This window comes from Sapajus apella, unplaced genomic scaffold (assembly GCF_009761245.1).
Source record: "Sapajus apella isolate SASKATOON/1434 unplaced genomic scaffold, GSC_monkey_1.0 scaffold96, whole genome shotgun sequence".
In the NCBI taxonomy this organism is placed as follows: domain Eukaryota; kingdom Metazoa; phylum Chordata; class Mammalia; order Primates; family Cebidae; genus Sapajus; species Sapajus apella.
In genome coordinates, this window is record NW_022437036.1 from 5210523 (window position 1) to 5226159 (window position 15637).

At 49.6% G+C, this 15637-nt stretch overlaps 2 protein-coding genes and 1 long non-coding RNA gene across 13 annotated transcripts in view; 1 reads left to right on the forward strand and 2 right to left on the reverse strand.

Moving 5' to 3' along the window:
• The window catches only part of GNAS (GNAS complex locus), a 69666-nt gene that overhangs the window by 44391 nt on the left and 9638 nt on the right, over window positions 1-15637 (reverse strand). For 3 of the 10 annotated variants that reach the window (XM_032257163.1, XM_032257162.1, XM_032257159.1), the window contains exon 1: window positions 9732-10337. The exons of 6 other annotated variants lie outside the window; for them this stretch is intronic. In XM_032257163.1, the coding sequence (XP_032113054.1) occupies window positions 9732-9963 (232 nt within the window). In that variant the 5' untranslated portion in view covers window positions 9964-10337. Of the gene's footprint in view, window positions 1-9731; window positions 11913-15637 lie in introns of those variants that run through there. One more of the 10 variants, XM_032257160.1, reaches the window with a different exon arrangement.
• LOC116535786 (neuroendocrine secretory protein 55) overlaps window positions 1-15637 on the reverse strand; it is a 64377-nt gene that overhangs the window by 39080 nt on the left and 9660 nt on the right. The gene's annotated exons all lie outside the window — the stretch shown is intronic.
• Window positions 14290-15637, forward strand: part of LOC116535787 — a 30621-nt gene continuing 29273 nt past the window's right edge. Inside the window, exon 1 of the long non-coding RNA XR_004262352.1 lies at window positions 14290-14683. This is a non-coding gene — a long non-coding RNA (uncharacterized LOC116535787). The remainder of the gene's footprint in view (window positions 14684-15637) is intronic.

The window sequence follows — 15637 nt, forward strand, 5'->3', positions numbered from 1 at the left end:
TAGGTAACTTTAAGTTATGCAAGTTACAATATGTATGATCTGGAACTTTCCCCAGAATTTGATACTGATGTTAGGGCAGTAGTTGTCAATGAGGGGTGACATTTGGCAATGACTAGAAACAGTTTGTGTGTGTGCGTGTGTGTGTGTGTGTGTGTGAGAGAGAGAGAGAGAGAGAGAAAGAGAGAGAGAGAAAGAGAGAGAGAGAGAGTTACTGGTATGTAGGGGTCAGGGATGCTGCTACACATCCTACAGTGCATAGGACAGCCCCCCATGACAAAATGTCAATGGAGCCACTAAGAGGACCCCTCTGTTAGACTGAGCCCCCGAAAATGCCCCTAAAATCCTAGCACATAGTTAACTAGGAGAATTCACAGCATAAAAGTAAAAAGCTGTTCTTGCTAAAGCTTTGGGGCCTATTTGAATCCAAGCTCTGTCCTGGGGTGGGAGGTGGCGGTAAAAGCAAAGGGCACCCTTCCTCACGTTGGCTGGCCCTGGCCATCTCTCTCGTTTTTACACAGACATGCCATCTGTTTTCTGCCTTATACTGTCTCACCATCTAGTGGTCACCTGAAATATTAATTCATCTTCACCATCTTTGGGCCTTTCTGGAGCCAGTCATTTAAAAATTCCCATGTTGGGGGCAGTGGGCAGAAGGAACCCCCGAATGATGTCAGTGATTTAATTAATAAGTTAATTCAGCATCTTGCAGGCCTAGTAGAGCCACAGAAAGAGCAGCTATAAGGAATTAGGATGGACACTTCCTAAGATTTCAAAAGTATATGAAAGCCAAAAAAATCAAGGGGCTGATTATAAGTAAGGTCTGTCTTTTTAAAAGAAATCTAAAAGGCTTCTGCTTAAATCCCCTGGGCACAGATGTTACATAACCATAGATTTTTTAAAAGATATCGTTTAAAAGGATATGTTCAAGTGGTCTCAGTAATGTAAGTACCTATATACTTCCTAAATAACAGCATTCTTTTTTTTTTTTTTTTTTTTTTGAGACGGAGTCTCGCTCTGTCTTGCCCGGGCTGGAATGCAGTGATGCAATCTTGGTTCACTGCAACTTCTACCTCGGGCTCAAGTGATTCTCCTGCCTCAGCCTCCCAAATAGCTGGGATTACAGACATGTGCCACCATGCCCGGATAATTTTGTATTTTTAGTAGAGACAGGGTTTCTCCATGTCGGCCAGGCTGGTCTCGAACTCCCAACCTCAGGTGATCCACCTGCCTCGGCCTCCCAAAGTTCTGGGATAACAGGTGTGAGCCACTGCGCCTGGCCAATAACACTATTCTTGACAGGTTTCCTGTTTTCATTTTCTTAAACTGGACCACCAGTTATCACAACTCTAGTAAAATGGAGGCACAGATATGTGGGTCCCAGAGCCCCAGGGGAGTTGGAATGGATAATCCCTAAGACACAGGACACGTGCTTCTCTTTCCTTTGGAAGGGTCCTGTCACGACCCTTCTTGGGTTTTGGACTGTCCCGCAATGGCTGACTTTAGTTTCTGTGGATCATGATAAATATTACTCCTTTTTTACCCCCCAAATATCCCATAGCTTCAAACTTACCTGAATGCAGGTTCCCTGTAAAAAATTCCATCATATAATTTGCACACTAGCAATCAGTTCGATGGATGGCAAAATTGTTCAAATGGGAAAGAGGAGAGAGATAGTATGGTGTTTTGATGGAGGACGAGAGGCAAGAGCCAGATAACTCAGAAGAGAGAGGCTCTTGCAGCCCAAGTCTTAATTTCCTTATAAGAATGGATGCTCACTCAGTGGTGACACTGAGCTTGTGAAAGCTCAACTGTGACACTCCTTAGAAAGTAGTACAGAGATTTTTTTCCTTCCCATTATCAACTCATAAAAGGAAGTTTAAAATACTGACTCTGTCCCACACACAGAATGTGTGTGACAATGTCGGAAACATTGACTGACTCATAATAAATCTGAGGTCGGATAACAATTTATACTACCTTTATACCTCTCTCCTTGCCCCAAATTGAATCATTAAAAAACATTTAGTAAGATCCAATATGCAGTTCTGTGGGCAGAACTCCACAAGTCAAAATACTCCTGAATTTAAATACTCCTGAGGTTTAACAAATTACTCTGCAATGCAATTTGGGATTCTACTTCTAAGGAAGTACAACAGAGGCACACTCCCTTAATTTCCATTGCTCCGTCACAGATCAGTTGCCTAACATTCTTCCCTTAGCATAGCTCCCAGTTGTTGCATGCAGGAAAGCGCTCCACTGATTTCTAACTTGAAAGGTGTGTGCCTCGTGCTCAAAGCATCCTACGTATCAAGAGAGCATGTGATGATCAACATAATGAAAAGTGAAACATGGTTTTATTGTGCTGTTCCCTACCTCTTTCTTGGAGGTCTCTTCATCTTCAGTTCCCATGGGCTGGCCTGTTTTCCCATCTGGTGGCTGGAAAGGAAGCTAAACACATTTTCTTTCCTTTTCTTTTCTTTTCTCTTCTTGCGTGTGTCATAACCGTAGAACAATCCAAGCTCAGGTCCTTGAGTTCAGTCTTGGTATTGAGTTGATTTATAGTTAGGAGCTAATCAAAACAGAAGGGGGAGCTGGACATGCAGAGGTGACAGGTGACAAGTCAAAAAGTAAGTTATCTCCTCATCTCTCCCTGCAACGTCATTCACCTGAGAATGACTTCACACAATTATAAATTTGTCAAGGTGGCATTCATCTACTGCTTGAGTTGATCTTTATTTACAAAATGTAAACAAAGAGTATACTCTTAAAGGTGGAGAGAGAAAGACAGAATGAGATGGCTGGTACTTTTAGAACTTACGCATGACTAGTCTTACAGGAAATGCAACAAAACAGAGAAGCAAAAAAAATTAAAACCCAGCAACAACAAAAAACTAACCAAACCAAAACCCTCACTTGGAGCAGGGCGAAAAAAAGTCTAGAAGAAAAATAAGTTTCTAAAAATAAAAGTTAAGGCTTGGCACATTGGCTCACACCTGTAATCTCAGCACTTTGGAAGGCCAAGGTGGGCAGCTCACCTGAGGTCAGGAGTTTAAGACTAGTCTGGCCAAATGGTGAAATCCCATCTCTAAAATACAAAAGATAGCGGGGCATGGTGGCAGACACCTGTAATCCCAGCTACTGAGGAGGCTGAGGCAGGAGAATCGCTTGAACTCAGGAGGCAGAGGTTGCAGGGAGCTGAGATTGCACCACTGCACTCCAGCCTAGTTGACAGAGTGAGACCCTGTCTCAAAACAAAACAAAACAAAACAAAACACAACAAAACACAACAAAACAAAACAAAAGCCAAAACATTTTTGGGGACATATGTGTGCCAAGCACTGTGTGGAGCATGCTGCCCTTTAAAAAAAAAACTCTAGATTTCTCAAATGTAACTTTGCTTCTAGTACCTGGCCATCTTTTTTGGGGAATTAAGAAAAAAAAGGATATATCCTTTTTTGAAAATACCTCTCCTTTCCCTTGTTCCGGGGCTTTTTCCCATGAGACCCTCATGGCCAATTTGTATCCGTGCCTTCCTTCCAGTATCTAAATTGCATAAAGGCCACTTAGGGCTTTCAGACTCTTCAGCAGAACTCCCAAAGAGAGGCTCAGGCCCATTCTCCTCTTTCTTCCTAAAGATAGCATGATCTTATGTTCAGGGTGACCACAGGCCAGAACAGGAATCTGATGGGAACAAAAGCTCCATTCAGTCTAATTCAATGAATCTGTGAAGGTGTGTGTTAGGGCCAGGGTCTCTGAGTCCCTATTCCAAGGGGTCAGAGATGGTCAATTAGGCTGACCAGTGCTTTTAGTTCCCTCCACTGACTTGTTTTAATTGATGGTGGGGACCTTGTGACATCAATTGGCCCTGTCCTTTCTATCTCGAAAATTGCTACTCCTCCTGAGAAATTTGATTTTTAAATGGGCAAATGGCGTGAGTGGGTTTGAGAGGAACCTCACATCTGCTACTACAAGTAAAAGAAACCAAGAAGTGTAGAATGAATTGTTGCTTGCTACTGATGTGTCTCCTGAGAGTTACTTTATTTAGAGCCATTTGCAGAGCCACAATTTTGCTGGAGATGGGAGTACGTTTTATTTGGAGGGAAAACCAACTCTAAAAAGAAGGAGCATGGCTGGCATTGGGAATTTCAAATCTAGGCTACCTTCCCTAAAAAGAAATGTATTTTTTGCTTAATACTAACCTTCCTGGCTGGGTGCAGTGGCTCACACCTATAATTGCAGCACTTTGGGAGGCCGAGGCAGGTGGATCACCTGAGGTCAGGGGTTCGAGACCAGTCTGGCCAACATGGTGAAATGCTGTCTCTACTAAAAATACAAAAATTTAGCCAGGCATGGTGGCGCTTGTCTGTATTTCAGCTATTTGAGAGGCTGAGGCAGGAGAATCGCTTGAACCTGGGAGGCAGAAGTTGCAATTAGCCAAGATCGTGCCATTACACTCTAGCCTGGGTGACAGAGTGAGACTCCATCTCAAACAACAACAACAAACCCACAAGTAACCTTCCTGCATAAAAGTCAAAGGTGATTTCTAAGGCCACACACTAACTCTTCCTAAATGGAAATTAGCCTGGACTAGAAGCAAGGCATACTTTAAAAAAAAATCACTAGGAAGAATATGGAGCAGAGTTATTTCAATAAGATAATGAGATCCAGACCATCATTCTAAACATTCTAACACTATGCTTATGATAGAGCTATCCATAAAAGTAACTGCATTTTGTTTTAATAATTATTATTTAGTGGAAATCTAAACAAGAAGAAAAGCTTTAGATCCTGCTAAAGAAACAAATGTGAGATCAAAAAAAAAAAACTTTACAGAAAATCTGCATAAAACAAAAGGAAAAGAGAAGGTCGACAAACTAAGACAGCAATGTTGCAGTGCTGGCAGATGAGTGAAAGCAAATGTGGAAATGAAATATCCCCATAGCAATGACAGCCATCTCAGAAATGGGGAAGCTCACGTTTCATGTACACTCAATGGACATTTATAACCAGGGATCTGTGAGTTTGGCTATAATTCAGAAAGCAGCAGATGACTTGACGTGTCATTTGACAAGGGATTTTAAGAGCACATAGTATACTTACAATAATCATGCTTTACATTTAAATAATGCTTTAAGCTTATCATCACATTTCTGGTAAGCATTATCTTATCTGAATTTGAAACTTGAGATCATTTACCTACCTTACAGTCTTTGTGGAAAAGTGCCTGACATTTAATCTCTGAGCTTTTGGTTTATTTGTCTGTGAAATGGGGTCCTATCACGTTTTTATTGCCCAGGACTGTTTCATGAGACAAATATGACTAGATGAAAGCCTTTTAAAAAAAGTAAATTGTGGCCAGGCATGGTGGCTCATGCCTCTAATCCCAGCACTTTGGGAGGCTAAGTGGATCACTTGGGGTCAGGAGTTCGAGACTAGCCTGACCAATATGGTGAAACCCCATCTTTACTAAAAATACAAAAAATTAGCCCAGCATGGTGGCACACACTTGTAATCCCAGCTACTGGGGAGGCTGAGGGGAGAATTGCTTGAATCTGGGAGGTGGAGGTTACAGTGAGTGGACATCCTGCCATTGCACTCCAGCCTGGGTAACAGAGCAAGACTTTGTTTCAAAACAAACAAAAATGTAAAATGTAATCAGAATGTGTTGTTATTTTTATTATTACTAGATACTAATACTGAGACCAGTGAGATTTTCAAGTTAGGAGGGTATATACAGAAATGGGATGACCCTCAATTCTTTTTGCTTAAAACCAGTTTTCCATGGTAGATAATGTGGGTAAACTTTAAAAAACTAATCTACCTATATGGGATTTTTTTTTTAGAGAAATCTATAGGAATTAAAACTGAGGCAGAATTTCAGACTTTGAGAAACATGAATCTTATTAGGAGACTGAGAAGAAAAAATAATAAAACTATTTGGACTCCAAATTTTGTGGCCTGATAAGCCACGCCCTTCCCACTGCACAAAAAGCTCCGTGGAGGCATTTAGAATACAGAAAAATGGCTATATGTTAAAAAAAAAAAAAAAGAAAGAAAGAAAGAAAGAAAGAAAGAAGAGAGAGAGAGGAAAAAAAGATACTTCGGCAAGATGGGATGCATTGCATTACTGTTGCACTTGGTGGCATAAATAAATTATCATACAATTAATTGTGATTCATTGTATAAATAAAGCATCATAGCAGAATAGCCATTATTATATATAGCTTTTGCCTGCACAATTTTAATAAATGTGGCAGATACTAAGAAACTCTGATCTATTCCCCCTCTTCAGTACTCAAACAAGGAGGAAATCACACCTAAATGAGGTTTTAAAAAGTGTTTAGGGCGGGTGCCGTGGCTCATGCCTGTAATCCAAGCACTTTGGAGGCCAAGGCAGGCGGATCACCTGAGGTCAGGAGTTCAAGACCAGCCTGACCAACATGGCGAAAGCCCGTCTTTAAAAAAAAAAAAAAAGTATTTAAGCCACCAAAATTATTTTAAAATGTAACAGAAACATGGAAACCATCTATTGGTGGATAATGTTGAGTGAGAAAAAAGACTTCTTTTAAAAGAATATTATAAATTTAGATATTATGTATTCTTTAAAAAGAATATTTATATAATACCTAAAAAACTCTTTTTGAATATTTTAGATATTTAAAATATTTAGATATTTTAGAATTTTCATCATATTATTGATTTCTATCTACCTTTTTTTCTCTCTCTTATTTCTTAAGAGTCCCTGTAATGAGGTTAAACTGGGCAATAAAAACAGAAAGGATACGTACATAAACACATTTTTCAAGCAACAGATGAATTTGCATGTCACAAATTAGCAACCATATCAAAGGACAGCCATCTGATCTGCATTTTCAGTGGTAGAGATGTAGGGATGTCTTGTTTTATTTTTTGGGACTAGAAAGTTAGTAAAAAGTCTTGTCCTACATGTGAGTAAGTTCTCATCCTTCCTCCTCTCCCCATCCCCAATCAATAATTCAGGTCCAGAAGAGGAACCTCTGGTCACCTCTGCAAAAGGAAGCCTGATGGAAAACTGTAGCCTGGTTTGGCAAACTGCACTGGTCCAGTTTCAGCTAGTAGCTAACACTGGCTATGGTAGTTAAGGCTTATGCTAGACATGGCCCAGAGTTTATCAGCCCTTCTTCTGGACTATGCTGCCTCCAAAGGTGTTTGGCCACCAGCACCTAGTAACAAAGCCAGGACAAGGTGCAAGGTGACCCCAGCAAATCTCCTTTTGTTAAGGTTAATTTTTACTCCTGGTGACAAAATAAAGGGAGACAAAGGAAACTTACAATATTCTTAAGACCTTGTCCCAGACATGGACAGTTTGCTGCAGTATTGATGACTGCACTATCTATGGTATAAGTCTTCAGTCCTCATGTAAATAGAGACTTACACCATCCACCCCCACCCCCAGGAAGAATAAAGACCCAAATCATGGAGCAAAAGCATCCCTTAGTGGAGATCTGCTAGGAAAGCTTCATTTCACAAAGGAGGCAACTGAGGCCCCACATGTAAGGTACACCACCAATTTGATAATTAGGGGTCAGGTGCACACTGTCACTTGGATCTCCTGTCTGTACTCACTTGTGTGCTCCCACCCCCAATTTATAGGTTTGCTTCCCAGACCTCTGCTTAGAATATTGAAATGGGTCTGTTATAGCAAAATCAGTTGTCTGCAGGGAAACCAGTGCATTGTTGTTTCATGTTGGGTGGCTTCAGTGTAGTTGGGACATTTGAAATTTAAAACAACTTCCATGTTATATGTTTTTGGGTAAGTGATAATGTCATGATCTCCCTGGATGGGCATATATAAAATGATCCTCACATTTAAAATTGTGATTTATGAGAGCCACATCACAATAGCACACAGTTATATGCCAATAATGCCATTAATAAAACCATCACATGTTCTAACATACTTAACAAATGTAGCACAGCCTTAAAAACTGTGATCTTGAAATCCCTTGAAACGTCTTAGAGAATAAAATGTAAAAATTAAGCTTGTCAAGTTTGTTTGGGAGTTTTCATTTAAAGGACATATTTAGACCATTGCTAATTGCTGCTTTGATTAAACATGGAAAAATATTTAATGCCCCGGATTTGAAGTTAAGAAGTCTTGGAGGGCTGGGGGAAGGGCAGGGAATTGGGAATGACCAGGGAAAGACTGAGAGATACAGGAAACGGTGTTGCTGTGGGGTGAGGGGGATCCTGGAGAGGGGAGAGAACCGAATGTGAGCAGAGGAGGAGGGGGACGGTAGAAGGCCACCAAAATACCCTCCTGGTGAGAATATCATGATTTTAACTTCTGTAATCAGAAGACCTTTATATTTTTTTGTAACCAGAGCCAATTTGCAGAAGACCTTACCTTCGACAAGCCTCTTTGCCCCCAGCTAAGGCTGCTTGAAAAAATGCACATGTAAACATTTACATGTTTCACAAGTCATATTCACGGTTTTTGCCTTACTTTGTCCACATACTTAAAATACACTCAGAGCATTTTTTGAAAATTTTTATTTCTGTTGCATTTCAAATACAAAGACGACATTCCACTCCTAACACATAACCCTCATCTTTTTAAACCAAGCCCCTCCTACTGTACTTTTAGCAAAAATGATTGGCTTACCTCCGGCTCTTCGCTAGGAAAAAAATTAGTTCATATTTTTTAAGCACAGCCACGCCCACCCCCTTGGAACCAGCCCCCGCGTGGTTTGGGATCCAGACTTATCTACAGCAGGTTAGGTATTTCCCCTCTCCCCCATCCCCCCACCAGGTGAGCTGAATATGTGCAGAATACTGAACTGATGTGTGCAGCCCCGGGCGCCCCAGATACCTGTGTGTCTGGTTTTTCAACTGTAAAGGCGGGAGGGTTTGGCGAACGAATGAGAAGTGAGGAAACGCTTAGCGCAAAGGGAAAAAGAGAAAAAGATATACAGGAACAAGGTTACGGAGGCCGGCGAATAGCGACCCCCCTACTCCCCCAGGCCAGGAGCCCTGCTTATTTCCCGGGAGGTCCCGCCACCTTCCCCGCGCGTCCTCCGCACGGCTCACCGCAGATCGCCCAGGCGCAGGTACCACCAGAGTGTGCAGACACCGAAAGTTTTTTGCCCGCGCCATGGCGCAAACCACAAGACAGCCCGTTCCCAAGTACAAGTACACAGTCGGCGGGTAATTTGGGGGTGCCGGGATAGGAACAGGGGACATTTGAGCGTATCATGCACAGGCGAACACAGAATATGGACACCAACACACATCAACGACAAGCTGTCAAGAGTCCAAGCAGCCGTGCCAGGCGAGGCGGGGGCGCGCCTTCCCCAATGACTCCAGCCCACCATGGCCCGCACCAGCCTAGCCAGGGGAGCCCCGGGGCCCCTCCCAGGCAGTTCCTGGCTCACCTGAGGCCCCTGCCTGCTCTCCAGCTTACGGTTGCTGGCGCTGGCCTGTCCAGCCGGAAACGACCCTCAGTGTCGCTCGGCACCACTTTTCTCCCTGGAGGGCATATACTTCGGCCACCCGAACCCACCCAAGATCCCCTCCCGCTCCCAGGGCAAAGTTAGGGTCCCTCCCTGGAACTTTCTAGCAGGCTCTTCCTGCCTTTAGCTGAACCCCCTCCTCCCACTGCCGAGCCCCGCGCGTCCCACCGGGCAGCCCTGCCACCCCCTCCCCAGTTCCCTGGCGGCCCTGCTGCCGGTAGGCAGAGTCCGCCGCATTACCTAGAAGCAGCAGGCGGTGCGTACACATGTAGCCCATCTTTTCGTCCTGGAGTTGCTTGTCGATGAGCTTGCTGCGTTTCTTCTCTGCACGCTTCTGGGCCCGCTTCTCCAGGGCTTCTTTGCGCATCTGTCTGCGCTTCTCCGCCAGGGGTACCTTCTTGACCTTGGAGGAGTGTGAAGCTTTGGGCTCGGGACTCTCAGATCGACCGAAGCAGCCCCCGAAGGCTTGCATGAGGAAGTTGCGGAGTAAGTTGCGCTGGGGCTTTCGGCGGCGGCGATTTCGCCGATGCTGAAACCAGCGGATGCATCCGAAGGTCCCATCGTCGGACTCGTCTCCGCTGGAGTCATCGTCGCTGCTGGCCGCCCCTTCATCGTAGTACACGCTGCGGCCGCGGCCGCGCTCGGACTTGCCCCGCCAGGCAGACGCGCGAGTAGGCCGTGGAGTAGGCGGATCGGCAGCCTGGATTTCGGGGCTGGGGGGTCTAAGGAGATGGAGCTTGCGTCTGGCCCCGGAGGCAGGGGCTGCAGAGGCTGCCCGGGCTGCTGGGGCTGCCCGGGCGGCAGGAGCGGCTGGGGCAGCTGGGGCCCCTGCGTCAGGCGCAGCTGGGGCGACAGGGGCTGCCCCGGTCTCAGCAGCCGCAGGGGCGCCGGGAGCGTCAGGGGCTGCCCGGGCGTCAGGATCGGCTGGGGCGTCAGGGGCTGCCCTGGCACCTGGATCGGCTGGGGCGTCAGGGGCTGCCCGGGCGTCAGGATCGGCTGGGGCGGCTGCGGCTGCCCCGGCATCTGGATCGGCTGGGGCGTCAGGGGCTGCCCCGGAGTCGGAATCGGCTTGGGCGGCAGCGGCTGCCCCAGAGTCGGGATCGGCTGGGGCTGCCCGGGAGTCGGGATCGGCTGGGGCTGCCCTGGAGTCGGGATCGGCTGGGGCTGCCCGGGAGTCGGGACCGGCTGGGGCTGTCCCGGAGTCGGGATCGGCTGGGGCTGCCCGGGAGTCGGGATCGGCTGGGGCTGCAGGGGCCGCCCCGGCTGCGGGATCCGCTGAGGCTGCCCCGGCGGCAGGGGATCTGTCCCCCGGAGAGGGGACTTTTCCTCCCTCCATGGTATCGGTGGCTGTGCCTCCTTCCATCTCGGCTGCTTCCTCCTCAACTGGGGGTCTCTCTGCTCGCTCTCTCTTATCTGGGGCTCCGGAGACCTTGATGGGCGGGCCGTCAAGCGCGATTGGGGGGCTGTCCATGTTGACGGGAGCGTCGTCGACCCCAGCGGGGGCGCTGCCAATCTCAAGCGGAGGTCCGGAGATCTCCATCGGGGGGCTGCTGCCGGTGAAGTTAGGAGGTCTGACAGCCTCTCGGGATGGGCTGCCGATGGTGCCTGGGACCCAGAGGGGAGGCGCGTTCGCGGCGGGAGTGAGGCGGACCGCACTCGAGACCGCGACTGCCGCAAACTGGCCACCGCCGCCGTCGACTTGTGCGATGACTCTGGAAAGCCCCGGGGGTGGGCTGTCTTCCCCAAAGCCTTCTCCATCAAGCTCAAATGGCATAGTCTCCTCAGGGGGAGGGCTATAGCCTCCTCTGGAGCCAGGCTTTGCAGGCTTGAGGGCTTGGGGCTCCTCGGGAGGAGCTCCGGGGACCCCTGCAGCACCTGGGCCTCCTGGAGCAAGGTCTGAGACCTGTAAGAGAGGTTGACTGCAGCCTCTCTGGGCAGGCTGGTCAAACTCAAAGGGCATAGCTTCTTCTGGTGGAGGGCTGTATCCTCCGACGCCTGGTCTGCCACCACCGAAGGCTCCGGGCTCCATGAGTGCTGAGCCGAAGGCCTCAAGGCCTGCATGGGCCCCACTGGGGGATCCAGGCTGCTCCAGTGTGGGCCAGAAGCCTCCCAAGCCGGGCTGTTCGACCTCGAAGGGCATGGCTTCCTCGGGAGGTGGGCTGTAGCTTCCTTGGGCTCCAGCTTCCTTGAAGGGCGGATTGAGAACCTGAAAGTTGGGCCTGGAGACCACTGGGGTTCCACAGGCCTCGCCGTCATTCTCGATGGGGATGGGCTCGCTGTAAGGCGGTTCGGTCTCCATCTCTTCGGCTGGGCTAGGCCCAGCACCGGGGGCAGCTGCCCCTGGGGCCTCCAAGGGTGGTTGCTCGGGCTGTTCCCCGATTTCAGGGGAGATATCGTGTTGTCCTGACATATTATTGCCGTCGAGGCAGTTGCGCATGCCCATAACACGGTGGCGGCTTCTTAAAATAAGTTTGGGGCTCCGTAGGACGGAGCACCCAACCGAACTAGGGTGAAAAAAAAATTTTAGAAAAAAATCAAAGTACCAGCTGGAAAGTTCTCCAGCCTCACTTTCCAACCCTTGTGAGGTTGGGGGGTTCAGGACCTGGAACCCTAGACCAAGGCTGGAGCAACTCAATTGTTGCTGGTGGAGTCTGGGCTCCTTCCTGGCCACTTTTTATCCGCTCAGGCTGCACCCCTAGCCCCCCTTCCTTGGTCTGTCCTTATACCCTCCTCTCTCTTTCTTTCTGCTCCAGGCCAGTCCCGCCTGCTTGGATCTGACGAGCGTGCCGATTCGGTCCGAAAATCGCCAGTAGCGCTCTCTCTCTGCCACCAGAGGACGCCGGTTCCAGTGCCAAGCTGGCTCCGGCTCCAGGAGCCTGCTCCCGGCACCAGCAGCCCAGGACTTTGGGTAAGGGGGCTGATGAGCGCAGGCCTCGCAGGGATGTTTTGGCTCCTTCCACTCCTCTCCCCGACTGATTTGGAGTCTTTCTCCTCGCTTCTCCCCTGTCCAGAGAAAGATCTCCTGCGTTGCGGGACACGTGACGCAAGACGTGGGCCTCGGGACGCTGGAGTACAGGAGCTGAAACCCTCCCTCCCCAACCCAACAGGCTCCTCGGGGGAGGGGGGACTGAAGAAGGATTTCATCACCCTAGAATACCCCCGAACCCCTGAGTCATAGCCCCCAGCCTTCAGGCAGCCCTGGATCTCAAGTCCCTGGTCCATAGCGCAAGACTTTTGGTGCTTGGGAAGGGGGCGCAGGTGCGCACGGGGATGCGACAGGTGGTCGTGGGCCCACCAGAGAAGCAGAGAGAGGCGAGGGCGAGGGGATGCCGAGTGTGCGAGCACACAATTTGTGTTTTAAATGCCTTGGGTGTACTTTTTGCTGCTTTTGCTTGTCGCTTGTTGAGTTTGGCTCCGGTAAAGCACTTTAAGAGCCCCCATCCCCATCACACTCTAGGGGTCTCTGTAGTAGCCTATAGCGGCACAGGCAGGGTGCTCCGCCGTTTATGTGGATGGTGACGCAGGGAAATAAGAGGGTCTCAGGTGCGCACCGCCGAGAGCAAAGACCCCTAGGCAGTAGCTGCGGTGGTAACGATGGAGGGGTGAGGGGCGTGCTGCTCACAGGGGGACCCCACAAAGCGGTCTCAGAGTTTCACAGGTCCTACTGTTCTAGGGAAGGATTAAAGGGGATTTCGGTTGCCGTTTATGGCCGGTTTGGGGTGGTTTCGGAGACTGGACTGTGCCGTGCGCACTGAACCCACTGGTAAACACCGTGCCGCGCGGCAACCACAGCCGAGGTACGTGGCTCGCTGCTTCAGGCGCCCGCCGCAGAGCCGGTCAGTCCGCTTCTTTAGCCCCACTACAGCCTGTCTCCAGCACCCTTCCAGCCCCTCTCCTCTCGCTATGGGTATCTTAGTGTAGCCACTTTACTTTTCCACTGCTAGAGCCCGCTGAGGCGGCACCGAGCCCGCCATCCAGCCACAAACCCGGCGGTTGCCAGCGCAGTTGCGCTCCCGCTACCGTGCTGCGGTGGGCTGAGAGCCAGCGGAATGTAAATACCCACATCACCTGGTGGCCTTGGTGCGTGCACATGCTGTGTTCTGGTCTGGGGTCTGCAGAGAGATTTGAGCCCGTGAGAAAAGCTGTTGCTAGGGGGTCACGTAAAACCCGGCAGGCGCGTATCAGGTCGGTCTCAACAGTGATTGACAGATTGGTGAGCCACGTTTAGGCACAGAGCAGCTGGGTAGGGGGTCGCCTGGTCTGCAGAACCCTGGGGGAGAAGAGGCTGGATGAGTGTTACACGGGGCGGGCTGCAGCAAGCAGGGCGCAAGGCGCAGGGCGCATGGCGCGGGCCGCTGTGTACCAGCCGCAGGCCGGCGAACCGCCGCACGGGGCTATCCTGTTTAATCTAACACATCCATCTTAGAGCCAGGGTACCACAGGCACCGCGCATCCTTGACCCCCTGCATCCACCATCCTCGTGGCGGCCAGGCAGCACGGAGGGAGGCGAGCACAGTCGGACCCTGGGAAACGTTTGGGGTCCCCCAAAGACGTATCGCTTTAGCTCTGTGGGTCTACACACTTGCAGATGTCAACACTGAACTTTGGTTCAAACTTTGGCCAACTACCCCTACGCAAAACGGCTTAACCACTTGGACATCCACTGAATGGCCCAACTGGGTCCGAACACCAACTCACTCCCCTCCGACCCCAGCGCCGGGTCAGCCATTGGGCCGGGGTCATGCCAATCAAGGCTTCCTGGCGAATGAGAAGGGGGCGTCAGACCGGAAACCGGATATGGGTGGGAGGTCCTATAGGGGGCGCCGCGTTGGAACGCCCAAAGAGGTTGTGCTGATGAGGTGGTTGGAAGCGGTTGGTGGGTGGGTATATGGCGGCTAGGCCTGGAAGGCCACGAGGACTGCTAGCACCGTAGGGTCAGGCTTCCTCATGCCACAGGTCGCCGAGGCTTGGGGGAGAGATCGGGGTCCCAGGGGCGAACCCTTGGGTGCATTGATGGCGGCAGGCTAACCTAGCCAACAGGGTGCCGCTGCCGGGCGAGGCGAGGAGCAAGAAGATTTCCAGGGCTGGGAGGTAGAGGGCCAGGACCCCGAGGAAAGGGCTTACTGCGAGGAGCAACCCAGGATGGATAAGGAGTTGAGGCCCCAGGGATGCTGAGCCTGCACGAGTGGAAGGTCAGTAGACATTGGGGTTGGAGCCCCAGGGAGGCTGCGATGGGTGCTCTGAAGGGACGATTTGCTGTCGTCAGGCCTCGCGCTCATCCCCAAAGCACCATTTGTCAAGGAACGGGTTCAGGGTCTCCGTTTGATACCCTCATGCGTCTGTGGGACTCCTTTGTTCATTCTTTCTGGTATCATGATTCTTTGCCAGGGGAGCACATGCATCGAGATGATTAAAAAAAAAAGTTAGACAAATACCAATCCCTCATCCTAGGGGGTAGAGCAGCATAAAAATGAAAGAAAAGACCTCCACTTTGGGGGACCTTAAAAGTCTTGATGGAGAAAATGGCTTTTTATATGAGCCTCCAAGGAAGGATAGATGCCTTGTCTGAACAGAAGGTGGTAGTGGGGGATGGGAGACGTTTGCCCACCACGAACAAAGGATTTAATGGTAGGAAACATGGGGCGTGGCCGAGTAAACACAACTGGCCACCTTGGCTGGCTCTTGGGGAGCAGTGGGAGAAAAGGCAGGAAAAATTAGATAGAATCTCTCTGAGGATGCCATGGAGTATGAGGGCAAGCATATTTGAGGCTATTTTGGCAGGAAACGGGAGAGGATGCTGAAAGTTTGTTCTGCAAGTGAGGATTTGAGCCTACTTTTAGGAAAGGAAGAAGCAGCATGGAGGATGATCCTGATGGAGAGAGAACAAAGGAAAGGGGTTATGCACAAAGGAGATGTTTAAAGGAGAGAACTGGCACGGTGAAGGAAGCAGAAAGGCTGAAGGATGGCACTCAGGAGGGGTCCCAAAGGACCCTCCTGGATGTGGCACCCAGATGGATGGGACACTGGGAGTGGCAGGGAAGCCAGTGGGAGGGGCTGGCAAGGTGGCAGAGCCAATTTGGTTTTAGACATGGCAAAGTTGAAGGAAACTTGGGCAGTTGGGATGGAGATTTTGCGGCCCATTATTT